Source organism: Ochotona curzoniae, unplaced genomic scaffold (genome assembly GCF_017591425.1).
Source record: "Ochotona curzoniae isolate NIBS_2020 unplaced genomic scaffold, NIBS_Ocur_1.0 contig_2861, whole genome shotgun sequence".
In the NCBI taxonomy this organism is placed as follows: Eukaryota; Metazoa; Chordata; class Mammalia; order Lagomorpha; family Ochotonidae; genus Ochotona; species Ochotona curzoniae.
In genome coordinates this window covers 3,752,235-3,778,384 of record NW_024465620.1, presented here as the reverse complement: position 1 = coordinate 3,778,384, position 26,150 = coordinate 3,752,235, and the positions used below count along the sequence as shown (strand labels likewise).

Genomic DNA, 26,150 nt, shown 5'->3' with positions numbered 1-26,150 from the left:
CTTGGTATACTGATCCAGTATTCACAGCTGGAGGGAAACGAGAAGGAAAGCCAGCCTGGGGCTCGGGACACTGTGCCCTGTGACCAGAGGGAGGCAGGGCGGGAAGAGCTCTGGGCCTCGATCTGCCGCTGTTCCAATGCTTCACATTCCTGGCTTGTAAGCTCCCGGTCAGGAGGCGAGGAATGTGGACAGCCGGCCAGCCGTCTAACAAATATTTACTGAATGCCTAACAGGTACCAGGTGCTGGCAAGAGCAGGCAAGAGCAGCAAAGCACCAACTCCCAAGCATCTTACATTTCAGGAGGGAAAAGCAAGTCCTCTCCGGGCACAGCACAGCCCAAGTCATCGCAGGGAAGAGGCAGTGACAGAGCGCTCAGGGAAGGGCCCTGCGAACAGCCAACTGGAGTGTGAGGCACGACAGTGCCGGCGGAGGGCACGGGGCAGAGGGCAGAGGGCACGGGGGCGGAGGGCATGGGGCGGAGGGCACGAGGCAGAGGGCATGGGGGCAGAGGGCACGGGGCAGAGGGCACAGGGGCAGAGGGCACAGGGGCGGAGGGCACGGGGCGGAGGGCACAGGGCGGAGGGCACGGGGCAGAGGGCAGAGGACACGGGGGCAGAGGGCACGGGGGCAGAGGGCACGGGGGCGGAGGGCACGGGGCGGAGGGCACGGGGGTGGAGGGCACGGGGCGGAGGGCATGGGGGCAGAGGGCACGGGGGCAGAGGGCACGGGGCAGAGGTCCCACAGCAGGCGCAGGCTCGGTGTGTGACAGGAAGGAGACGGCAGTGCCGAAGCAGGTGGGGTGGAAGGAAGGCCCAGGCGAGGAAGAGGAGCGGGCACCGTGGATCTGATCCCAACTCCGACAAGGCGTCACGGGGAGAAAAGGAGCCATTCGGCAGGAGTGACAATCTCACTCAACTTTCAAAAAAAACCCCTGCACGGCTAGGAGAGAGGGGAGAGCAAGCACGGCAGACAGCCCATTAGACGGCTCTGCATAAACCTGGGGCAACAGGAAGCAGCACGCGTGACGCCAGGTGAACAGGCAGCCCGTGACAGCGCGCCTGGCAAAGGCAGCAGCAGATGGCACCGCTGTTACTCGGAGTGCGCCAGCAGCAGGAGGATATCTGTGCGTATGTCTGCGTGTCTCTCCCTCTCTCTGCAACTGCCTTTCAAACAAACAGATTGTTTTTAAAAAAATGCCAGTAAGAGGCACCATCCTTCCTCTCCCTCGAGAGGGCCCAACGAAGGGGCTACGCTGCCGACCGGGTCAAGGTGAGGCGCAGCACCGAAGTGGAGTAAACTCATCATGACCAAGCCAGTAAGCACCCATCCCGGGGCTGGCTCCGTGCCTCCGTGGGTTAAGCCCCACGCCAGCATCCCACATCAGCATCAGTTTGAGTCTCAGCTGCTCCACTTCCTATCCAATTCCCCACTCACATGCCTGGGAAAGCAGCAGGCGGCTCAAGTCCTGGGCTCCCGCACCCACACAGCACACCTGCAAGGAGCTCCAGGCTCCTGGCTGCAGTCCGGACCAGCCCTGGCCGTCTGGCTGCTGCGGCCGTTTGGAGCACGGGTCAGGGGTGAAGATCTCTCACGCTGTGGGCGACGTGGTGTTAATACACAGCCCTGCTGGACTCGAGTCCAAGGAACCCCGCCCCCGGTTCCCCAGGGACAGCCCAGAGCAGCGGGGTGAAGCTCGGCTTCACCCGGGGGAGTAGCGGCCAGCGTCTGTTAAATGGGAACGCTATATAGAACGTATTTCTGGAATGCTGTGAAGAGGACAAGCTCCAATTCAGATGCTACACGCCCCTCCCATGCCGCTCCCTGCACGAGCCGCCACGATCTCGCCCCGTGTCAGGCCAGCGGCCGCAGGGTCTGGACAATCAGCATGAACTGCGCCCAGCGTCAGGGGCTGAGGCCCGCGTCACGCCGAGGGCAGCTCGGCACTGCCCAACTGCCCCGACCAGTTCGTCTAAGTGAACGCGGAGCCCGAGGGGCCAGCTCCCCTGAAGTCCCGCCCGCCGCCTGGGCCCTCGCATCAGACCCTAGAGCAACGCATGCCGCGGTCCGGAGCAGCTCTGCGGGGAGGGAAGGCGGCTCTGCCACATACCTGGGATTCAACACTTTGCCAACTCCCGTTACGTGAATGTGCTGGCTTTCCACGCCCGAGAGCTCTGCGCCTGCGGCCTCAGCCACCCGCACACCGAAGCCATCTGCGGGCAGGAGGGCATCTGCATCGCACATGCACGGCGCTTTTCTGGACATTCCCTAAATCACGCGCTACGAGCTGGAGACTGTTCAAAGGCCACAGGCGGCCACGTGACGGTCACACGCAAATGCACGCCGGAAAGGGGCGGCCACGCGCCTGGCCCGGACCCGCGCGGGGACCAGGGGGCAGCGTGTGCCCACCGGCAGGCCAAGCCAGCACTGCTGAGCGGACAGGGCGGCCGGAGGCGGGCTCGGGCACAGCAGGCCGCTGCCAAGGGATGGCACATCCTAACATCCGCTGCGTTATCTCGCGTGGGCAGGCCCGTATCTGCAGGTCCTCTCCGTTCCCAGACGTGGACTTCTGTTGCTCAGCCCCTGCAGGCACAGTGCCCCCTGCCACCCGCCTGCCCCAGCCCCTGCAGGCACAGTGCCCTCTGCCACCCGCCTGCCCCAGCCCCTGCAGGCACACTGCCCCCTGCCACCCGCCCGCCCCAGGCCCCTGCAGGCACACTGCCCTCTGCCACCCGCCTGCCCCAGCCCCTGCAGGCACAGTGCCCCCTGCCACCCGCCTGCCCCAGCCCCTGCAGGCACAGTGCCCCCTGCCACCCGCCTGCCCCAGCCCCTGCAGGCACAGTGCCCCCTGCCACCCGCCCGCAGCTCAGCCCCTGCAGGCACAGTGCCCCCTGCCACCCGCCTGCCCCAGCCCCTGCAGGCACAGTGCCCCCTGCCACCCGCCTGCCCCAGCCCCTGCAGGCACAGTGCCCTCTGCCACCCGCCTGCCCCAGGCCCCTGCAGGCACAGTGCCCCCTGCCACCCGCCTGCCCCAGCCCCTGCAGGCACAGTGCCCCCTGCCACCCGCCCGCAGCTCAGCCCCTGCAGGCACAGTGCCCCCTGCCACCCGCCTGCCCCAGCCCCTGCAGGCACAGTGCCCCTGCCACCCGCCTGCCCCAGCCCCTGCAGGCACAGTGCCTCTGCCACCCGCCTGCCCAGGCCCCTGCAGGCACAGTGCCCCCTGCCACCCGCCTGCCCCAGGCCCCTGCAGGCACAGTGCCCTCTGCCACCCGCCCGCAGCTCAGCCCCTGCAGGCACAGTGCCCCCTGCCACCCGCCTGCCCCAGGCCCCTGCAGGCACACTGCCCTCTGCCACCCGCCTGCCCCAGCCCCTGCAGGCACAGTGCCCTCTGCCACCCGCCCGCCGGCTTCTGCTCTGCAAACCTGCAGCTGCTCGCGCCAGCCCAGAGGACGAGTCTGCTCAGGGGCGTCGCGGGGATGCCACCTGGCCCTGCCCGCCCGCACGCCCCGCGCCACCGGGCAGGCCCACGCGCGGGACTCGCCACGCAGACAGCTCCGCCAGCGCCCACCGCGGCTTGCACGTGCCAGGCCCTGGCAAGCCCGGCTCGGCGCCCCATCGAAGTTTCTCGAAGCCGGGCCACACCTGTGCCGTCCGCGGGTTCTCCCAGGGGCTCGGGGGTCCCGCAGGGCAGAGGACCCGCGTCCGGACAGACACACTCACACACTCACACTCACACACTCACACTCACACACTCACACTCACACACTCACACACACACTCACACACTCACACTCACACACTCCGTCAGCCCGACGCTGACAGGCGCCGCGCCACCACCGACACACACACACCCGCCGGCGCCGGGATCCCCACAGCGCCCCGTCTCCCTCAGCCCGTCTCCCTCAGCCCGTCTCCCTCAGCGCCCCGTCTCCCTCAGCCCGTCCAGCGCCCCGTCTCCCTCAGCCCGCCCTCGCAGCGCCCCGTCTCCCTCAGCCCGCCCCCGTCTCCCCTTCCCCTCAGCCCGCCCTCGCAGCGCCCCGTCCGCCCCGCGCGCCTCACACTCAGCCCCCCACGCCGTCGCCGACACGCAGCCCCGCGCGGCAGCGAGCAGAGGCGCCCGTCCCGGGGCACCCGCGAAGCCCGCCCGCTCGCCGGCCCGCGGTAGCACCCTCACCTCAGCGCTCGCCGGCCCGCACCCCGGAAGGACCCACCGCGGACGCCTCGCAGCTGCCCCGCGGGAGCCCGGCGGCGTCTGCCGCGCCTGCGCACTGCCCTCCGGGACCCCCGAGCCCCGGCGCCGGCCCCGCCCCCGACACGCGCAACACGTCGGCGCGCGGCCCCGCCCCCAGGGCTTCCCCGAGCGCGAGGCCCCGCCCCCAAGCGGGCGGGCGCGAACTAGCACACCGCGCGTGCGCACCAGGAAGTCGGCCCCTTGGACTACGTTTCCCAGAAGCACCCTGTGGGAGCAGGCGCGCCTTAGCTCCCAGCCGTGCACGGTCTCACTGTGACGTGGGGCTCGAGGTGCGACGAAACTGTCTGCAAGTCTTGCTTAGATAAGCCACAAGACGTTTATTGAGCAGGGAGAATAAAATAAGCAAAGATGAAAGAACCCAAGGTAAGAGGGAAAGGGGGAGATGAGGTCTGCTTTAGTGTTTACCACCTTAGGGCTCTCTGCAGCGCGACCCTCAGCACGTCCCCGGGCAGCACGGGCGACGCAGCAGGGCGTGCTTCTTCCCTGTGCATATAATCCTTTCACAAAAGTGGCACTGGGCCAGCTGTGGTGGCCCGGTACCTTCCCCCTGACCCAGACACAGGTTCTTTCCAGCCCCGGCCGAGGGTCCAGACGGAACAGGTGAGGCGAGGGAGCTTACCTTGCGTAGTAATCAGTCTTGCAAAGCCGCACCTTCGGCCCTGGCCTAAAGGGAGCGTGTGCAGCCGGCGTCCGCATCTCATAGAACAGTCCTCCTTGCCCGGGCCTTCCCGGGGTCGGCTTTCCCCACACACCTGCAGCTGACCGGCTCCCGGTGGGGCGGCCCGGGCTCGAGGCTGGGCGGCGGGGAGGCCCGTGTGAGAGAGGCGAGGTGCGCCCGCCTGGGCCATCTCCCCCTGCCCTGAGTGGGAGAGGCGAGGTGCGCCCCACTTGGGCCGCCTCCCCCTGCCCTGAGTGGGAGAGGCGAGGTGCGCCCCACTTGGGCCGACTCCCCCTGCCCTGAGTGGGAGAGGCGAGGTGCGCCCCACTTGGGCCATCTCCCCCTGCCCTGAGCGGGAGAGGCGAGGTGCGCCCCACTTGGGCCGTCTCCCCCTGCCCTGAGTGGGAGAGGCGAGGTGCGCCCCACTTGGGCCATCTCCCCCTGCCCTGAGCGGGAGAGGCGAGGTGCGCCCCACTTGGGCCGTCTCCCCCTGCCCTGAGTGAGAGGCGAGGTGCGCCCCACTTGGGCCATCTCCCCCTGCCCTGAGTGAGAGGCGAGGTGCGCCCGCCTGGGCCGACTAGTTTTTGTTTTCTATCGAGTCCTGCGAAAGGCGGAGTGATGGGCAGATCTCCCATCCGCTGGTTGACTTCCCACATGTCCCCTGGCGGCCGACTGGGGCTGGACCGAAGCTGGGAGCCCGAAACCCCAGCAGGGCAGTTAACCGCTGCTTGACAACACCAGTCCTGTGATGTTTTTACTGTTTGGGGTGGGATGTCTCGGGCCTCCGCTGATTTTGGCATGAGCCATTTTCCCTTCAAGTGTCCCGCCCGGTACTTTGAGGGGTGAAGCAGTAGGTGGGCACGCCCTAGCACTGTCCAGCTTCTCAGAGCAAAGCAGAAATAAGCAGCACAGTCGCCAGGCCGCGAGATGCACAACAGTGAGGGCAGGCGATGCCAGCCACGTCACTCACCCACTTCGGACGCTGCCAGAGAGCCACGGCCCGCTGCGGCCGGTGGACTGGCCACGCCTGCAGACACGGCGCTTCCCACGGCAACTGGGACTTCTTGGAAACACCAAGAACTCTGGCTCTCCATCCCTGCAGCAGCACTGTGCTGGAAAGTTCGGGCGTTGCTGTCTCCCGCAGTCCCCTGCACGCCCTGCACCGTCTCCCGCACAGCCTCTGCCCTGCGCCTGCAGCGAGCTGGGGTTGAGCCAGGGTAGCATGGCTGATGAATTCTGTTATAATAATGAAAAGCTGAGGCGTAAAAGGCTTGTTTTTCCTTCTAAACGGTTTTTAAGCAATGCCTGGGGTAACTGGCACCCTCCAGCACCTTGGTAAAACGTGCCCGTGGTGTGGAGCCCCGCTGAAGGCACGAGGCGGCGTCATGCTTTCCAACAAGCCCCCCTTACGCCTTCCTCTAAGGGTCGGCTGTGTGATCACCACTCCTGGCACGGTCACTTTCAGTACTCGGTGAAGAGAAGCAGCAGCTCCAGCCGTTTGAGCAAGCGTGAGTTTTATTGTAGAAACAGTGGGGAAGGGTTGATGGGTATGGAAGAGACATCTGGCCCCCAGACACCCCTGCCAGCCTCCGCTGTGATCCTCCGCAGGCCCAGGCCAGGGCACAGGGCTCCAGAGCCGAGAGTGCCTGGGAGGCGCAGGGCCGGGCTGGGCAGGGCTGGGCAGGGCAGGGCAGGGCGGGGCAGGGCTGGGCAGGGCCGGGCAGCGCAGAGCCGGGCAGGGCAGGGCAGGGCCAGGCAGGGCTGGGCTGAGAGGAGCAGGCTCACTAGAAGGAGCAGCAGGGGTCATCTCTGAGGGGCAGGACAAAGGAAGAAGCGTGTGTTTATGTCTTCTTGCGTTCTCCAGCCCCCACCTCCTCCCACAGGGCTGGGCGCGGCCTGCCCCGGACCTGCACCCTTCCTCCCCCACGCTGGGCCACAATCCTCACTCGGCCCCCAGAACAGGCTCCCCTCGGCCTTCATCAGGGCCGACTCCTCCCCATCGCTCAGCACAGCTCTCTCTTCCTCAACTACCCAGTGGGAAGAAGGCGCCCTTTCAGTTCCCTGTCCCAGCAGCCGTGGGATGACGGGTGAGCCCCTGCCCGGCCGTGAGAGGGTGCTTCATGAGGCCAGGGAGGAGGCTGTGTGGCCCCGCCCCAGCACACAGGGGGTGCACAGTTTCTGAAAATCCAAAACAAAATTTATGAAGGAATCTACAGACTGATTCCTCCAGACGTTGTACGTCTGTGCTTCCTTGGCCTCATGGAACAGCTTGAAATCCAAGGGCATCCGCACTCCCGGCCTCGGGCCCTGAGCAGTCACTTCCCGGCTGCCCACCCCACAGGTGTGGACAGAATGCCCTTTCCTGCCGGGGCATACCTGATGTCCAGCTCTTGGTTGCAGTAGTGGCAGTAACACTGGAGGTTGGGAGGGAGTGGGCACAGAGGGAGAGGCACGAGAGGCAAGGCAGATCAGCTCCCCTCCCGCCTTTGCTTCCTTCCCTGCTCCCCTCCCCTCCTGCTGTGACTTCCCGTGGTCTGGCTGACCCGTCCAGCCCCACCTCTCCTGCCATGTCCTGCCTGACCTTCCAGCCGGCTGTCCTCACCCCCGGAGGCCATGCCGGCCACAATGCGGGGATGCCCAAGTCCAGCCTCACTGCCTCCTTGGATTGTTGTTCCAGGCCCGTCCCGTGGGATTTGGGCCGAGGAGCAACATCCCTGGGCTCCAGCCACCGAGTGCCGACAGTACCCCTCCTGCAGGTGTGACAGCCAGACACAATCGCAGACCCTGCCGAGTGACCCCGGGCGGCACTCACTCCGAGGAACCACTGGTCTAACTACAGGTTCAAGTGGAAGTCTAGGTCCAGTCTCCTTTTGCCCACCACCCTCACAGATGCCCTGCCCTGGTTGTGGGCACTCCACCCTCATTCTGTCTGCTTCCACTCCTGGCCCACCTCCAGTTGGCACCAGGGCAGCCCCACGCAGCCCTCCCACAGCACAAATCACATGATCTCCAGCACCCTGACGGCAGAAGCTCCCTCCGGCCGTAGTCCACCAGGACACTAGACTAGCTGCCCCTTCTGCACTGCGTAGATTTCCCCTTGGTTCTTTGAAGACACACAGCATGTTTCTGCCTTGGGGTCAGCCTTACCGGCTTGCTTTGGCCACCACAGTTGTCCCCAAGCAACTCACAGCACAAAATCCTTCTCCCTATACATCTCGGTCCAACCAGCTCCGCTGGCAGAGGGGCAGCCCCCAGCGACACTGGCACAGTGCCAGAGGACATGCAGAATGTAACCACTGGGCAATGTGGGCACCTGCCCTCCTCACAAGACTAAGACCTGCTAAAAGGAATTCTGTCAGTCAGTCTCCAGCAGTCAGCAAAAGACCAAGTCCGGGAGGACTTCCTCATTTGAAGAGCCCCTCGGAGGGAGAGCAAATGTGAGTGGCCATTTCGAACCCCTGGCTGCTCTAGTGCACAAGGGAGGGAGGATGTCGGCCACTAGGGGGCGTTCTCCACCTGGACTGCCTTGGGACTTCCTGCTGGCTCTGTCTGTGCCACCCTCTCTTCCTGTTGGCTTCCACGCTCCCCTCTCCCGCCATCGTGCCAGGCGCCCTTACCCAGTCTCCTTTGTTGTAGGACATGAAGAGGAAGGTCACCATCATGTAGGCGCATTTCAGGAGGTTCCACGTGTTCCTCTTTGGGAACGGCTTCTTGAGAGGGGTGGTGGCTGGGCTGAGCTTCACTGAGGAGAGGGCACGACTTGGCTGAGGGCACCGCCTCTGCGGCCAGGGGCGCCCCGCCCCGGAGTCCCTGTCCTGAGCCAAAGGCACAGCCTCCGCCTGCTGGCCATGCCGGCCTCGGCTCCGGTGCTGCCCACCTTCCCTGACAAGCTGCCCGTTACCTGCTGCTGTCTCCTTCCTCCCTGCAAACAGTGCCAAGTCTGACCTTGCATTCTCCGGCTCCCACCAGCCGCCCCCATGGTCCCCACCTCCCCAGCTCAGTCACGGCATCAGCCACACCTGTGTGTCACCTCAGTCCCTGCCACATCTGACCTTTCGCTCCTTCCTTTTGAAACCTACTAGGGGGTAGGAATTTAGCACAGTGGGCAAGACATCAGTGAGAAGCCTGGCTCTCCTCTGGAGTCCAGCTTCCCGCCCATGTGTACCCTGCAGGGCTCGGGACGAACGGCTCAGGTCATCTAGCTCCTGCCACTCCCATGGGAGACCCATTTGCCTGACCAAATCTTGGCTGTGTGGGCATGTGGAGACTGAACCAGCAGATGCAGGTCTCTGTCTGCCTTTCCTTTCAAATACATAAAAACAAAGTTTGAGGAATTGTTAAAACCCTAATGTGATGCGCAGGTGTTTTTAGCTATCCGGCAATCTTTGGTTCATCTTATCACAAAAGCATTGCATTAAGAAAAAACTTTTACAAGCAGGTATACCCATCTAAACAAGTCCTGGAACATTTTCAGTGGAAATCTAAGTGCAAATCAAAAAAGAAAAGAAATAACTTCCTGTTGAGGATTCAGCAAGCACTTTCCTCCACCTGTTTCTCTGAGAATGTGCTTTAAAAATGTGTCTTTGAAGTGGGTGTTGCTGTCAGCAGCTAGCTGAGCACCTGCTCATTGTGACCTTGGATCTCAGACCTCAGAACCATCTAATGGAAGCATGTATATTGACGGAGTAAAGCCGCCTCCTATTTGCCAGACAGAAGTGCATCTCCCTCTGGGTCAAGCCGGCGCGGTGATGTGGCAGGAGCTGTGGGTGACAGGTGGTGCTGTCCTGCAGTGCCTCACTGCCATTTAGCTGGACGACGTGTGTGCAGTGGGTGGCCTGTATGGCTGTGGCTGCGGCCTCTCTGTCACTGCCTCTCCACTTGCTCTGTTCTGGCCAGTGCCTCTGCAGAGAGCAGGAGCGGCGAGCACTTGTCTATTTGACACTCCTGGTCCCTTTCCCTGCTTTCCTTCTTGCTCATTAGAGGTTTTCATCATTCTGTGTCTCTCCTTTTTAATTTAAGAGCTGTATAGGACCCAGAGCGGTAGCGTAAAGGCTGGAGCCCTTGCCTAGCACATGCCAGGATCCCATATGGATACCAGTTCTAATCTCGGCAGCTCCGCTTCCCATCCAGCTCCCTGCCTGTGGCCTGGGAAAGCAGCAGAGGACGGCCCAAAGCCTTGGGACCCTGCACCCACGTGGGAGACCCGGAAGAGGCTCTTGGCTCCTGGCTTTGGATTGGTGCAGCTCTGGCCACTGTGGCCTCTGGGGGAGTGAATCAACACACGGAAGATCTTGCCCTGTCTCTCCTCCTCTCTGTATATCTGACTTTCCAATAAGAATTTTAAAAGTTTTTAAGAAATAGTTGTATAATCGAGCCGTGCCTTGGTGATTAGAGGTTATCCCGTGCATGCTCAATGTAATCGGTTTTAAGACTACTCCTTTCACCACTGTCTGTTTTCTATTCCCTTGAAGGCCGATCTAAAGAGAAATATCCTTCAACTACTGCACCACTCTCCAAATGCTCACAGGAGCCGGGGGCGTTATGCAGATCTCCCATGCAGGAACAGAGGCCCAAGCATTGGGGCCGTCGCTCCGCTGCTTTCCCAGGCGCATTAGCAGGGAACAGGGTCAGAGGTGGAGCACCCAGGACACAGACCAGCGCTCACGTGGGGTGCTGGTGTGGCAAGCAGTGCTTGCCTGCTTTGTGCACTGGGAGCCCTCACCTTGGCTTCCTGAGACTCTCCTCCAGGGGCTTTGTCTGCAGGAGAAGGCAGTGCCCTGCGCTCACCTAAGGAGCCGGCAGCACTGCACACACTCACCTTCCTCCTTGCAGTCATCCGTTTCTTCTGTAGCAGGGAGGAAGGGAAAGGAGCAGGGGAGCAAGGGAACAGAAGGGAGGGAGAGAGGGAGGGACAGGCAGGGAGGAGGAGAAGAAGAAAGGAAAAGAGGAAATCAGGAGAGAGGAAAGAAGGGAGAGAAAAAAGAAAAATCCTCATTGAGTTGTAAAATGATGGAACCACCCGTGAGCTGTGCTTTTGGGTACTCCCTATGAGGGAAGACGGGGAGGCGCTGGCTCTCTTGGTTGCCCCTCCGTGGCCGTGCTGACTCGCGTCAGGGCCTTGGCACATGCTGTTCCCCCTCCTTCAGGCATGCACAGCCTTCTCCTTCAGATCTGTCAAGCCTACTCGCCTTCCCTGATGGTCATACAAAACTGTCAGCTTCTGCCACACCATGTTGCTCACCTCCCGGGCCTGTGGGGCAGGGTCAGCCAACAGCGGCTTGTCTCTTTTTCTGTTGTTCTGCTGGAGTGTAAGTTCCAGCAGGCGCAGCTTCTCTCTGGTTTTATTCCCCACTTCATCTCTGACACCTGGAATCACCCTTAATCGCACGGAGCAGCCACCACTAGTCGGTGTTTGTTGGCTTGGTGCTATTTAAGGCTCTTCCAACATAAAAAGGGTGAACAGCACTATATTTACGCGCATGGGGGTGAATCACGGGGCCCAACAGCCATGACCACCCAACAGCCATGACTCACCGCTCAATACCTGCAGGCTCAGCAAACCTGGAAGAAACAACAAGCTGAATTCCGAAAAGTAACACACTAAATGCCCCAGACCAATGGGTGTAACAACCTTGCCCAGACCTTGGGGAGGTCCTCCTGGTTTCCCTGCCACTGTCCTCAATTGCCCTTGCATGCGCCACTGGCTCATGTTATAATACAAGGACTGCCGGTAGTGTGCCTCCTCCATCAGACTATGATACCAGCACCTGCCGCTGTGTGTCTCCTCCATCACACTGCAATGTCAGGACCTGTCACTTATGTCTCCTCCATCAGACTGTGATACCAGCACCTGCTGCTGTGTGTCTCCTCCATTACACTGCAATACAAGGACCTGTCACTTATGTCTCCTCCATCAGACTGTGATGCCAGGACCTGCCGCTGTGTGTCTCCTCCATTACACTGCAATACAAGGACCTGTCACTTATGTCTCCTCCATCAGACTGTGATACCAGCACCTGCCGCTGTATGTCTCCTCCATTACACTGCAATGTCAGGACCTGTCACTTATGTCTCCTCCATCAGACTGTGATGCCAGGACCTGCCGCTGTGTGTCTCCTCCATTACACTGCAATACAAGGACCTGTCACTTATGTCTCCTCCATCAGACTGTGATGCCAGGACCTGCCACTGTGTGTCTCCTCCATCAGACTATGAATTACGGAGAGGTATGAGTAAGTGAAATTGAGGTTTCAGTATCTTTATATTCTACATGGTCATGGCATATTTTAGAAAGTTAAAAAACTTTTTCTTGATAAGCAAGCCCAGGCATGTATGTCGGGAGACACTTACCTAGGATCTCTGATGTCGTCCACCCAGAAGGAAGTGTGGTCCAGGAGGTGAGCGCAGTTCGTGGGCGCAGACAGGGGCCACAGCATTGAGTCCAGAGTAGGAAAGACGCTCACATTAGAGGTAGCGATACGGGGAGAGGAAAGCAGAGCTCAGGACAGGTCTGGGGGAGCAATCAGGACTCCGAGTGGCAAACGGAAGCAGAGCATCATGGGGGTCAGGGAAGCAGTGGAGGGATCTAATGGCTTTCAGAGGACTTGCCTAGGGGTTGCCAAAGGCACCACTTCCTTCCTGCCCCTGTCGCATTGTGGTAATGTAGACACCTGCACTTGAAGGTGTTTCAAAAAGTTTGTGGAAAAATGGAATTAGAAGATGGGGTTATTTTGGTGCAAAAAAATCATGAAATCCATGTTTGGTTTGGTTTCATAATGAAATTTTGGAGGACTACTAGTATTTCAGATGGGGTAACAAATCATAATTTTATGGCTGCTTTTTTCTGAACTTGTTTTTATAATTTAATTGAAATGTAATTCCAGCAACTCGCCACTCACAAGTGCACAAGTCAGTGCCTTTCAGGGCCGTTGAGCTACAGCACTGACATCACTGTCAGTCATGACCATTTTCATCACCCTAGAAGAAGCCCACAGCTGTTGGCCATCACCTCAAAACCCGCTACCTGCAAGCTGTCACTTCCCACTGGGACCATGGTCCCAGGTGTCCACAGACTCCTCTATTCCAGCGGATTTGCCTGTTCCACGCACCTGAAGGAGGCGTGAGCATGTGTGCTGTGGCTCTCGTGTCGGCATGCGGTAGCCTGTGTCAGTCCTTCTTGCTTAGCCATGCGTCTTACGAGCACACTGCACTTCCTTTATGCATCGAGTGCTGGACACTGGGTTGCTCCCTGGAGCTTGGTTTAAATCATTTTATTGAAACCCAGGCACGCCATTCCTTTATGAATAGCCTACAGCTGGTTCATGCTGCAAGGGCGACACTGAACACTTGGCCCTCAAAGCTTAGGACATTTACTTCCCAGCCCTTTAAAGAAAATAATTCGTTGATTGACAAAGCTTTATTATCATGTATCATTATCAATGTAATACAATTTTCACCAATTTGAGTCCCAGCTACTCGACCTCCCATCTAGCTCTGCACTAATGTGTCTGGGAAAGCAGCCAGAGGTCACCCAAGTCCTTCGGCCCCTGCACCCACATGGGTGACCCAGATGAATCTCCTGGCTTCAGCCTGGCTGTTGGGACCAGTGGGGAGTGAACCTCTCTCTCTTTCTGTGTGTGTGTGTGTGTGTGTGTGTGTGTGTGTGTATCTCCATCATGGAGGCCATAGACCTATTATTCTTCCAGGCTCTGAGTTTAAAGAGAATGGTCAGACTGCATGAGGATCTGGGACAGATGGGAATGAGCAGAAGGGCGCAAGCGGGCAGCAAGAAGCTTACGTTTCAGTACTATTGAGACAGGAGCATCCAGAGGAGGCCACGCGTCGGAGAGGAAGAGAAAAGGGACCAGTCACCTCCATCCTGCTCAGCCCTGCCTGGTCCTAGGGCAAAGGGGATGGCCTGGGGACTGGGGAGGGGCTGGTGTTGCGGTCCTTAGTCCTGGGGATGCGAGTGCTGTGGGCTCACACTCCCGCCCTACACGGTGCCCGGGCACATCTCACAGTTCCCTGTGCAGTTGCAGAGTCAGGGGAGCCTACGGGGACAGAGGTGGTAGATGGAGGGTTTCCCTCAACCTGGTTCCAAAACTCAGATCTGCTCCGAGATCCCTGATCTTAGCCAAAAGGCCAAGAAGCAACTTGAGACCCCTTTTTCTTAATCATCGCCTCTACTTCCCACAGAACAAGGACAAATAACTTACTTTTAACTGGAGGGTGAATTCAATCAGCCGTCAGGAACCGACATGGAAAAGAGCAGGAGAGCCGTTAGGATTTCTGCAACCCAAGAAGGCAGCTCTATAACTAGGAATCTCCCAGCAGTGTAGACAGCAGGCAGCCCTGTACTTGTAACCATCACACACTTTGGGCTTCATCCTAAATGCCTTGCGTTGATGCAGCGCTTTCAACCCGGAGCTGCCCAGCTCACAACGTGTTGTTGTTCACAAAGAAGCTCTTTGTAATCTTACTGTGCCTCAGTTTACTTCCTAAGCAGTACTAATGACTCACAAAGCATTGGGAAAACGATAGCATGGTGGGTCGTGGTGCCCCAATATTCCCATTTCCCCTAGTGCTGGCTCACTGCATTGTCAAACTAGTAAGTGAGTGTTGGCCCAGTGCAATGACTGACCTACTTGAGAGCTTCACCAGCTCTTCCATGCACTCATTTTTGATGCTTCACTAAAAAGTTTTTATTTCCAAGTCGGGTGGAAGTTATTACGAAGCAATGGCATAATGATCCTGCTTTGGAAGTGAAGGAAAGGAGATGCGTGCAGCAGTCGGGCAGAGGGTAGATTCAATCAGGCCATTTCATTGAACTTGGGCCTGCCTGGGCAGGTTACTGTGTGAAGGAAGCATCACTGGGGAGTGTGACAGATGCACCCAACCCTACACTGCCCAAGTCCTCCTTAGAGCTGAGCTAGGATCCTAGAACCAGATTTTAAATCAAACCCCTGTGAGCTGTTGGCTGTAGCTCAGAGGCCAATAAGCTTTTCTCTGTAAAGACCCAGGGAGGAGATACCGTAGGCCATGCAGGCCACTTGGTTCCCTACCGCTTGGCTCTGGCCACGCACAGACCCAAAATGCATGGGTGTGGCTGTGAGTCCTTATCACACCAGGCCATGGAGGGAGTGGTGGTTTGCAATACTGTCCATCTCTCCATAGTTCCCAAGCCACCTGCACCAAGTCGCAAGCCACACCTGAGGAACCTTCCCCAAAACACCATCTCAGACCCCACCCCTCGGATTCTCACACAGAGAGCTCTAGTGGGACACAGAAATTTCTCAAGTTTGAAATGATCAGCCAACTTGGTGGGGGGCGGAGGGGTGCACACGCTGACCGGAGTTCCGTCAGCTCACAGCCCCTGCCCCGAGGACTCGCGCATACAGGGCACTGTCATCCTGATTTCCTTCAGCCTCTTTCACAGGTCTCCTATTTGCATGCAGGGTCCCAAGGCTGTGGGCCATCCTCTCCCGGTTTCCCAGGCCACAAGCACAGGGAGCTGGATGGGAAGTGGAGTAGCCAGGACATGCACCGGCGCCCTATGGGATCCTGGCGCATGCAAGGCAAGGATTTAGGCACTGAGCCACCTTGCTGGTCCTCTTCCTCCAGATTTTCCGTCTACTCTCTAAAGGGCATGGCTGTTTTATCTCCCCCACTTCTTCTGGAAAGATGAATGAGTAGGGGCTTCTCAGTGCCAGCAGTGTAGAGCTGGAGACCTAACTTGGTCTTGAAGATGTGCTGCATATTGGCTTACAAGAGGGGATTCTACATGCCAACTATTCAACTGTTGGAAGTCTGAAACCAGTCAAGACCAGAGTATTTGTAACATGGGAAAGGACAGTTGCTGGGACCAGTGTTGCGGTGCACCACGTTAAGCTGCTGCCTTCCCATAGGCACAGCAGCTGGACCCTTAGCTGCTCCACTTCCGTCCAGCTCCGTGCTAATGTGCCTGGAAAAGCAGCAGAAGATGGTCCATGTGGGACATCTAGATAAAGTCCCAGGCTCCTGATTTTAACCTTGCCCAGCCCCAACTATTGCAGCTCTCTGGGGAGTAGACCAGTTGGTGGAGGATTCTCCCCCTTTCTCTCTGTAACTCTTAAATAGATAAGTAACGTTTTTAAACGACAACTCCTTTCAACTGGAATTCGCCACAGGTTTAGATGCTCACCATTTTCTGTTTGTGCTGATATGTTCCCCATCGCTGACCAATGGCCAAACACTAGGGCCCGCATCAAGCCCCGCCCCCAGCTTTTGAAAAGGCCTTTTCCGGCTGAGTCTCAGCTCATGAGAATCATTTCAGGGAACAGACTGTTTCAGGACTTACGTTCTTCTTCTGTTCTGTCTGGGGTGAGGGTGCAGGTGACCGCGTCCCGGGCGAGGAGCAGAGTAGAGAGAGAAACAGGCGTTAAGACTCCCAGCCCAGACACCCCCGGAGAAGCACCCCTGACTCAGCAGGACTGCAGGGTTGGCAGTGCTACTGGGGACGAGCTGACGGTGCAGATTCGCTTATCCAGGCACAGTGTCTCCTTGCCAACTGCCAGGGAGCCTCTGCTGTGTGCGGGACACAGGATGCAAGCGAGTGTAACACAGGCTCAGGGAGCTTATGGCGCAGCCAGAGAGGCAGGCAACGAAGACATCCCAAACTGGGGTACAGTGCGATGCGTGCTCCAGGTAGACCTGCAGGGTACATTAGGGGTGATGGCTGCTGACCTTGTGGGGGTACCAGGGAAGGCATCTTGGAGGAAGTGATGTTGGGTCTGGGACCTGGAAGATGAGCAGGGGTTAGCTAGGTCAAGAAATTTGAGAGGGGATGGGGAAAGAAGGTGCCCTGAGTAAAGGGAACAGTGCGGGCGTGGGCATGGTCCTGGGTGGGAAGCAGAGCAGCGCTCCGGAAGGACAGAGGCTCAGGATGACCACGCCACAGACATAGCTGGAGGAGGCTTTGGGGAGCTAAGTGAGGGAGGCTCCAGAGTGGTCTGAAAAGGTCCAGAATTCATGCTGAAAAGTTTGGGTCCATGCTCAGACTCTGGCTCTCACTGGTCAACCTGTGGTCAGGGTCCTCGTCATCAAACTGGAATCACTGCAGTTGGGGCTCATCCTGGGCTCCCTGGGGCTGGAGTCTCCCCCGAGCACCCCAGTGTCAGTACTACCTGGACAGATGAGGCAAGCCTGGGTTGGCATGCCCTCGGCCCTCTGAGCGCTGTGACGTCTCACAGGCAGGCGCGCGCAAGGCGCCAGAGCACAGCACACAGACCGAGGGGCTGACGGAAGTTTCTGTGAGTTGTTGCTTTGCCGCTGAGGCTCTGCTCCCCCCAGGCCTCAGTTTCCCCATCTGTCCACTGTGCTGATGGTCCCCAGCCCCACGGGTCTAGCATCCTGCCCCCTCAGCTCAGCTCGGCGTGACAGGCAGCAGGAGGACAATTCGGGACTGTTATGCTTGTGTATGTCATACCTCAAAAAGCTCATGGGAAAATGGAATTAAATGCTGATAATCTTGTGGAAGATTGTGAAACCAAGGCACGTGTTTTGCATAGTCTGCGACTTCCACGGCCCCTGGGAAGTGCCCTGATAAGTCCCTTGATAATGCCTAGTCATGCCTGTGTCAGCTTTGGCGTCGTGGCAGCCCATGACATGTGCAATAAGGACATCTCGATTTTGGGGAAGTCCAGCTGCCTTCCCAGGAGGCGGGTTCTGCTATTCAGTCGCCTGGTGTTAGGTGGGATTTTGGGAGTAGACACCAAGGAAAGCCGAATCACCCAGCTTCTTGCTGGAGTGTGAAGGGAGCGCCCTGTGATGCAGAAATGGGGGACAGGCGAGGGGCAGAATCAGTGAGACGGGAGGTCTGGATGCTGTGACTCCCTGGTGCGCTGACCCTCAGGTGAGAACACAGTCAAGGGAGAGTTACCTTGCCTGGCTGACCACAGAGCAGGCAGTGCAGCCAGACCCACCACCCCGACCAAGAAACAGGAGGAACTGTCATCGTGGGAGAAGGGCTTCGGACTCCAGAATCCACAGAAGAGCCGAGTGGGGGGTTGGAGCCGGTTCTGACTGGCTCCGCATTGCCTGCGTTTGCCTACCTCCCATTGTGATTGCACGGCCAGCCTGTGGCGGCTCTGTGCGGCCAGCCCTGCTGAGCGGGGACGAGCCCCACGCCCTTGGTCACGCGAGGCCGTGTGACTGGCCCTTGGTCACGCGGGGCTGTGTGACTGGCGCTTAGTCACGCGGGGCTGTGTGTCGGGGAGTCCAGACCTGCCGGGAACCTTCATTCAAGGGAATCCCAGGCAGACACAGATTCACTCTTAACTCTTGTGGGCCACTTGGTGAGAAAATACTTCCTTTCCAAGCTCTTTCGGCCAGAAAGCCTGAACACTGTATCATCTTGTCTCTAACCTGTAACCCTACCAACCTCCGCCGCCCCAGAGAGGCAGGGAACAGCGGTCTGGTTTGAAGGGCTTAACAAGGTTTTGTCTTCGTTATATTATTTTTAGGGATTTTTTTTTTTTCTGATGATGGGTGATACAGGAAGATTTCCATTTACTCAAATGAGCGGTTTGTTTTGTGGATTGCTCTACATTTTATAAAACCCAAGTTCATTTAAAGGAAAATGGAAATGGGAGTACTGGCAGTGCACAAATGTAGCAAGAACCCCTACTGACATTCAGTTCGTCTGTGAAATGCAAGGGTCCTTTGGGCAGCGCTGTCATTAAAGAAAGAAGTGTGGAGTTCTGCTGCCTGCTGACGGGATGGGGCGGCGGCTGTTCTCATCGGCAGTGTGGGAGTATCAGTTTGTTAAGTCCAAGTTTAAAATGCAATTCCATTTTAACCCAGCCGTCCCCTTTCAGGAACTAATCCTAATAGATTTGTATGTGGAAATATAAGAAAAACCAGTGATTTTATAAGGGTGTTTGTAGCAGCATGAAGACCAACTGAAACAAAGTCTAATAGAATTAAATTAGGGGCCCAGCGTGAGAGCATAGTGGTTAAAGTCCTCGCATTGCACACGCCAGAAGCCCATATGGGCGCCAGTTCTAATCCTGGCAGCTCCACTTCCCATCCAACTCCCTGCTTGTGGCCTAGGAAAGCAGTCGAGAACAGCGCAAAGCCTTGGGATTCTGCCCCCGTGTGGGAGACCTGGAAGAGCTCCTGGCTCCTGGCTTCGGATTGGTTCAGCTCCAGCCTTTGCGGCCGCTTTGGGAGTGAACCATCGGACGGAAGATCTTCCTCTTTGTCTCTCCTCCTCTCTAAATATCCACCTTTCCAATAAAAATCAATGAATCTTTAAAAAGAAAGAATTAAATTAGGAAATATTTGTGAGCTAGATTCTCATTACATTATGAATATGGAGTATTATTCAGGTAGTTGAAGGAAAGAGATTAAATTGCATCAATGCCACACATAGCTCAAAAAGTTAAACAGATACATATATATATACATGAATATTTCCCAGGTTCACATATTTTAAGACTTAAGAAATTAATAATTAACAATCTCAACTGTAGCCTCATCTTCTCTGAAGAGTCTCATTATACTTTAATACATAATGAGCTTTAATTCAAGTAAACAAAACATGTGATTGGACAAGCTCAGAATCCTTCTTTAGTCTATAAATAAAAGCATAAGTGACGTAATGAGACCGAGTTACTGTAGGCAAGGGGAAAAGGCTGGGCAGGTGGAGTGACCCACACTCACCGTCGGGAGACAGCCTGCTCATCATACCTGAGGGAGAGACACAGCGGACCATGTGTAGACACACAGAGCTATTCCCAACGCACAGATCTCCATTCCACACACTCACACAGCCTCATGCTGACTTAGGGTTCCCTCCATAGCCCCCCAGAAACCCTTTTCCTGACTCAGCCACGGCAGGCCTCACTAGCCCCTCATGTAGGTCAGCTTCTGCTGGCAGCCATGCGCTGCCTGAGGGCGCTGGGAAAGTGGGCCTGTTGCAGGACTCTGACAGGCAGACGTCACAAAGTGCGTCACAGCACGAGCAGAGTCCCACGACTGCACAGCCGGCTCCTGGCAGGCATGCTCGGGAATGCCTGTCTGTATTCATCTCGGTTCTGCCCCAGACTCCGAGTTCCTAATGAGCAAGCGAGCATTTCTCGTCCATTTCTATGCTGCCATCACCCAGGCCTGAACCCAGACACAATCTAGATACTCGGGCATTGTTGCTGGGGATGTCCCCGCAACACACGGACACAAACTATCAGCCCAAGGACACTGTGAACGTGGTGGGATATTTACCTATGATGCCTGATTGCAGTCCATCCAGAAAGAGAGTTGACGGAGTGGCCAAGGTCGTAGATGGAGCGGCCAAGGTCGTAGATGCAGCGCAGAATTTTGGGCCCAGGGATCAGGAAAGGAAGCCATCATTAAGAAAACCAAGAAGAAGCAAGAGGCTCCGTTTCTGGGGTCCGGGACCAGACAGGAAGTGGAATGCACTGGGAACCAAGGATTAGGATGCAAGCCCCAGAACCCTGTGAGATGGTTGCAAGCCCTTGGATTCTGACGTGGACAAGAGCTTGACGCTTTGTCCACCAAAGGCACCCAGTTTCCAGGCAGCCATGTCTCCCTTTGGTTAGGAAGCTGAGGAGGGAGGTTCTATTTCACTTTCACTGAAGGAAAATGAAATTCTGGTTCCTGGATCAGAACCTGGACTCTGGACAGCCCGGAGAAGCAAGGCTGGTTGAAAGCAGAAATGATCCTGCCATGCCAGGACAGTAAGAGGCACAGGAGGAGAGCGGAGAACTCACCTTTGAGCACTGCCCGGCAGCAAGCAGCATGCGGCAAGTCAGGAGGCAGAGAGAAAATGAAATTAATTAAGTCATCCTTGCGTATCATTTCACCCCAAGTCCTGAGGTAGAGCGGAATGCAGGGACTACCCTGAGTCCTGGAGCCCCTGGGAGCTACATTCATCCTGGCAGTCAGAAGCCCTAGGCGGCGTCTAGATCCTCAACCCTGCGTGTGAATCCCCCATGACCGGCATTTGATGTCTCCATGAAAGCCAGTGCAGCCCCACTGCCCCATCAGGGATCTCCCTGTTAGTTCTTGCAAAGGAGGAAGCTCGCCCACCGCGATCCGTGTTATCTTGTGAGAAACCCACCAATGAACGTACACTGTCTGATCTAGCCATTGTGCTGTGTGTAGCCAGGATTTCTAATTCAGGTCATTTGAACCCACTAAAAATCTGATCAAAGGCACAAGAGGTGACCTAGAAAAACCACCCAGGTATGTCTCTTTCCATGTCCAGTCCTGCACAGAATCACCCAGCCTCGTTGGCCTGGAAGTCCATCCTCAGTGGGCTCCTCTCCCCCCAGGGGCCTCCTCCAACCCCACTGCTCCTAAGATTCTGAGTTGCGAGACTGTGTGCACAGCCGGGGTTTCTCTCTGACTGGTTGTGATGTGCAGCAGCTTTGCCCTTGCTTCTCGAGCCCTTCTTTGGGCTCCTCACCGATTTAGGGAGAAAAGAGATGAACTTACGTTTGACTGGAGGTGGTGACAGACCAGAAGTCAGCGAGTGAGTCCGCATGGAAAGCAAAGACAAGGAGGACAGTTGGGTGAGTGTTGACATGACCTGACCCGTCCGTCTCCGCACGCTTTTCCTCACTCCTTTACGGGACTTGGCATGTTGCAATATCGGGAGGGACTTGAAAGACTGATTTTACAGAGATCAATAGAGTGGCAATACTGTGCTGGCATGGGTGCTAGAAAACTTCTATAACGTTTAAGTTATAAACATTATTATGACAAATATCTACTTATCCAGATACAAGTATAGGCATATACAGCTTTAGATATCTAGTGTTCCTGGATAAAAATCACCTTAAAGAGGAACCAGTATTGGACATTTTCAGATCTCTATTCTCACAGTGATTCTCTAAGTAACAGAACTGTTTCCACAGCATTTACAGCAGCATAGGTAACCAGAGATGGTTTAATCATGAAAATGTGCCAGGGTTATATGAAACTACCCAACGTTTTTAAGGAAGGGACTTAGGCATCCTTGGATTTTGGTACCCAGGAGGATTCCTTGATAGCTGAATAATATTCCATTACATTCATATACATTTGTCTCTCATTCATCTGTCTGCTGATGCTTAGGTTATTTCCATTTTCTGATTCCAATTGCCCTGTTATGAAAACTTCTGAGTTTTTGTGTGGACTTTTCTCTTAACTTCTGTTGTGCATAACCCTAAGGGTGGAATTGCTTAGCAGCACCATGTTCAAAGTTTGGAAGAAGTTCCAGAATCTTCTAAAGCAACAGACCCACTGTGTGTTCCCAGTAACAGTAGATGATGTTTGCACATCCTAGCCAGCACTTGATGTCATTAACCTTTGGGAATACAGCCATCCACGTGGATGTGTGACGATACTGCATTGAGATTTTGACCTGAAATTTCCTGATGGCTAAGGGTGCTGAATGTATCCTTGTGCGCCTATTGGCCATTTGTATGAATGAACATTTTAAAATAAAATGCTTAATTAATAATAAGATAAATATATACACAGAGATGATTCAAATTGAAAAAAATTCTCTGTGGGACCCTGATAGTTTTTAACACTGTAAGATCCTGAAGTTCATGAAACCCCAAGTAAAGCAGGAGTGAGTGAGTGTCACTGCAGGGCTGTGACCCCCTCAGCCTTTCTTGCCTCTCTCCTCCCAGAAACATGAATGAAGGAGAGAAGAGCTCTTCTCATCACGCGCCTCAATGGAACATAAGAATGGCAATGGTTTCTTTCCACCAGTTATGCCCTGATCCCAAGACAGGCCGGCACCTGATCCACATCCCAACCATTCCCAGGATTCCTGCAAGGGTCTCAAGATCCAGAGGAATCTGAACACTCTTTGCTATGGGAATTCAAATGTGGGGTTCCCATGGTTCTTACTTTTCTCCTCAACAGCCACTGCGGAGCAGAAGCGTCAGCCGTTCCAGTTTACAACAGGATCAGGGAGCAGAGACAGAGAACAGGGAGAGAATTCAGTGTTAGGTTCAGATGAGCAGTAACCAAGGGGACCAGAGCTGTGCAAAGACCTAGAGACCAGCTAAGCCACCCATAGTCTCCATCAAAAACTGACTTAGATCCATCCATCCATCCACCCACTCAGGTCTGTCCATCTCCCCAACTGCCCACTTACTCACCTGCTTAGCCACCTGCTTACATCCATGTGTCTGTTGATCAGTGCACCAGTTCACTCATCCTTCCATCCAACTGTTCATCTCTGCTTCTACCCACTTATTCATCCCTCTATCCATTCATCCATCCATCCATCCCTCCATCCATCCCTCCCTCTACCCCTCCATCAAATTGTTCATCCATCCATCCATCCAGTATTTGCTTGGTACAGGCGAATCAGGCTCTACTCTGACTGCATTTACAATTCTGACTGGAAAGAGATGCTGGTGCAGGAATGAGCAAGACATTCCAAGCCCTGTAACCTATGGATGTTTCAGTCATCTGAAAAATACCCATCAGACTGAGTATGTCCAAGGGGGGTTGTGGTGATAATTATCCCACTCATTAACAAATGCTGCTAATAATAAAGTAGCAGCAATCCATGAGTTCACCTGGATGGAAATAATTGCCTGAATAATGACCCAGCATAGTAGCCTAGTGGCTAAAGGCCTCGCCTTGAATGCACCAGATCCCATATGGGTGCCAGTTCATATCCCAGCTCCTCTGTTTCCCACCCAGCTCCCTGCTTGTGGCCTGGGAAGGCAGTCGAGAACCCAAAGCCTTGGGATCCTGCACCTGCGCGGGAGACCCAGGAGCAGCTCCTGGCTCCTGGCTTCGGATCGGCTCAGGTCGGGCCATTGTGGCCACTTGGGACGTGAGCCAACAGATGAAAGATCTTTCTCTTTGTCTCTCTTCTCACTGTGAATCTGACTTTGCAATACAGATAAATAGATAAATCTTTTTAAAAAATAAAAAATAATAAATAGATGAGTAAGTGAACAGGAGAGAGTGCTCAGTTTTCCTCATGGATGAGTGCCAGTAAATGCACGTAGGAGCAGCAAAGGAATCGCAAAAACCACATTTGAAATAATTTTTACTACAGTAATAATTTTTGCCAACAAGACCATGAGTGGATCCTAAAATTAGTGGACAAATATTGGAGGATAAATACGTTATCTACCTCGTCTTAAAGCATATTAATTACAGAGGACAAAACGGTGACTTAGCAGTGAGAAGTCTGAAGTATTGGGTCCAAGTTAACACCGTAAGGAACAGGGCACCTTAATTTCTCAGGACTCCTGATAAAAATTATTTAGAAGGACATAGCATCACTTTGGTACTATTCCTGCCCCCGAAATATGACTTCAATGTAACCATGAGGAAATTTCAGGTAAACTCCAACCAAGAGACATTCGACAGAAGAACTGATGAACTCTAATCACAAGGCTCGAGTGATGTGATCGGTCAGGGAATGCAAGGTGGCGTGATGGATTCAGCTTCACGTCACAGTTTTCCTTAAGCAGAGGCCATGGTGGAGAAGAAGGAGGCCTTTACTTTGGTTCATACTTGGTGCTGTGTTAGTTGTTTGTTTCGATCATTGCGCTATAGTTAGGAAAGATGCCAACATCAGAGGAAACCAGGTAAGCAGAGTTCAGGAACTCTGTTCTTGTGACTGTCCCCAATCTGTTGTCGCAGAGGGCTTTATCATCTCTCGTAGGGGTAGCCTGGGTGACCCAGGTAGTTACAAAAACAGGGACTTTATTTTTCTTCACTCCTCTTTCCCTGACCTCCAGCATACGGTCCTTAACTCTGCAGCCGTTTCTCCTTGTCGTCCTTAACTCTGCAGCCGTTTCTCCTTGTCGTCCTTAACTCTGCAGCCGTTTCTCCTTGTGGTCCTTAACTCTGCAGCCGTTTCTCCTTGTGTCTCAAGGCCAGCTATCCCCCACCCCACGACCCCATTCTGATGACTGAAACGTTTTATGACTTGTGACTTTGTTTCCACTCTGGTTCCCAGCTAATTCTTTCTTCACCCAAGGACAGGCTGATTGTTCACACACACACACACACACACACACACACACACACACACACACACTTAAAAGGATTCTTTTGTCCTTCGGATAGATTCCAAAATCCTTGGTACGGTCCCCGAGACCCTGCATATCTTCCTCCCTCCTGTGTCCTTGCTTGTAACAATCCGCAGCCACTGTCCTCTGTCCACCATGTCCTCACACTCTCGGAGCCTTCCTCTCCAGGGCCTTGGCACACACAGCTGTTTCGGCAGACACCCCTTTCCCAGCCGTGGGCATTGTCCGGCTGCTCCTCCCCAAGGCCTCTCCTGTACCTTTGCCAGCAAGGCCGCTGAACCCCGCGCCAGGAATGCTCATTTGTTTAACAGGAGGATTCCATGGAAATGTGACTGTGCCTGCCCTTCTCATCACCATATTCCCAGTGCTGGGCACACACAACAAGCCGGGAATGCAGTTAGAAAGAGGAACCCTTGTGAGACAATCCTGGAATCTTTGCCCGGCAAGGTCTGCAGTCTCACTGAACTCTCCAAGGATGATAAGCGTGCCCTGCCATGCACTACACAGGCATGGCTCTTTGCTGTCACGCGGCGGCCCTAGGAGCCAGGGACTCCCGCGGCCTCCTCGTCCAGGCGAGGACAGCGGGGCTGACAGAGGCAGCGTCCCTCCTACGGTCACGGACGCCTGGACGCTGGTGAATGGCCGTCTGAACGCCAGGCCAGGCATTTGGGCACCTCGAGTGTCCACCAAGGGCGACGAGAATGTCTAACTGTAGTTAAGTGGCTGAGGTTAAGAGGCCCTCTCGGATCCCAGCCCCGGGCGCCTCCCCAGCCTAAAGAGCAGGACAGGGAGCAGGCAGGGTGCGGAGTGGCAGCAATACCTTTCTGAGGGATGCAGGCGTGTGCCAGTCCCAGGAAGCCCAGGACCACCAAGGACATCTTCAGCACTGGGTCCTTTCGGCACATCGCGGGGTGAGGGCTTGAGCCGTGCCTTCTCCTTCCAGGGTCAACAGGACTCTGGTCACCTCCACCCTCCCAGACTCCGGGGGGGCACTAACTGTCCACACGTGGCCTCTAGTTTGCCTGGAGGCAGGCTGATGCCCACGCGGCCAGCCAAAGAACAGCTGCCTCCCACGGGAAGCTGCTTCTCCACCTGACATAGCCTTCAGAGCAGTCCCAGCTGTGTGCGGTGCTTGTCATGCTGCAGCCCGCGGGCCGAGGGCTGCCCCTCGCCTGTCGGTGGAGGG

The 26,150-nt window shown here is 56.0% G+C and overlaps 1 protein-coding gene across 1 annotated transcript; it reads right to left on the bottom strand.

Annotated features, from left to right (window-relative positions):
* Window positions 1–6,691: 6,691 nt before the first annotated feature.
* On the bottom strand, window positions 6,692–25,869 carry EDDM13 (epididymal protein 13). The gene is made up of 7 exons (XM_040978186.1): window positions 25,785–25,869; window positions 22,809–22,826; window positions 11,442–11,468; window positions 10,726–10,752; window positions 8,525–8,649; window positions 7,284–7,321; window positions 6,692–6,716 (listed from the first exon to the last, which is right to left on the bottom strand). Exons 1-7 carry the CDS (start codon window positions 25,867–25,869, stop codon window positions 6,692–6,694), a joined length of 345 nt encoding a protein of 114 aa, XP_040834120.1.
* Window positions 25,870–26,150: the final 281 nt, after the last annotated feature.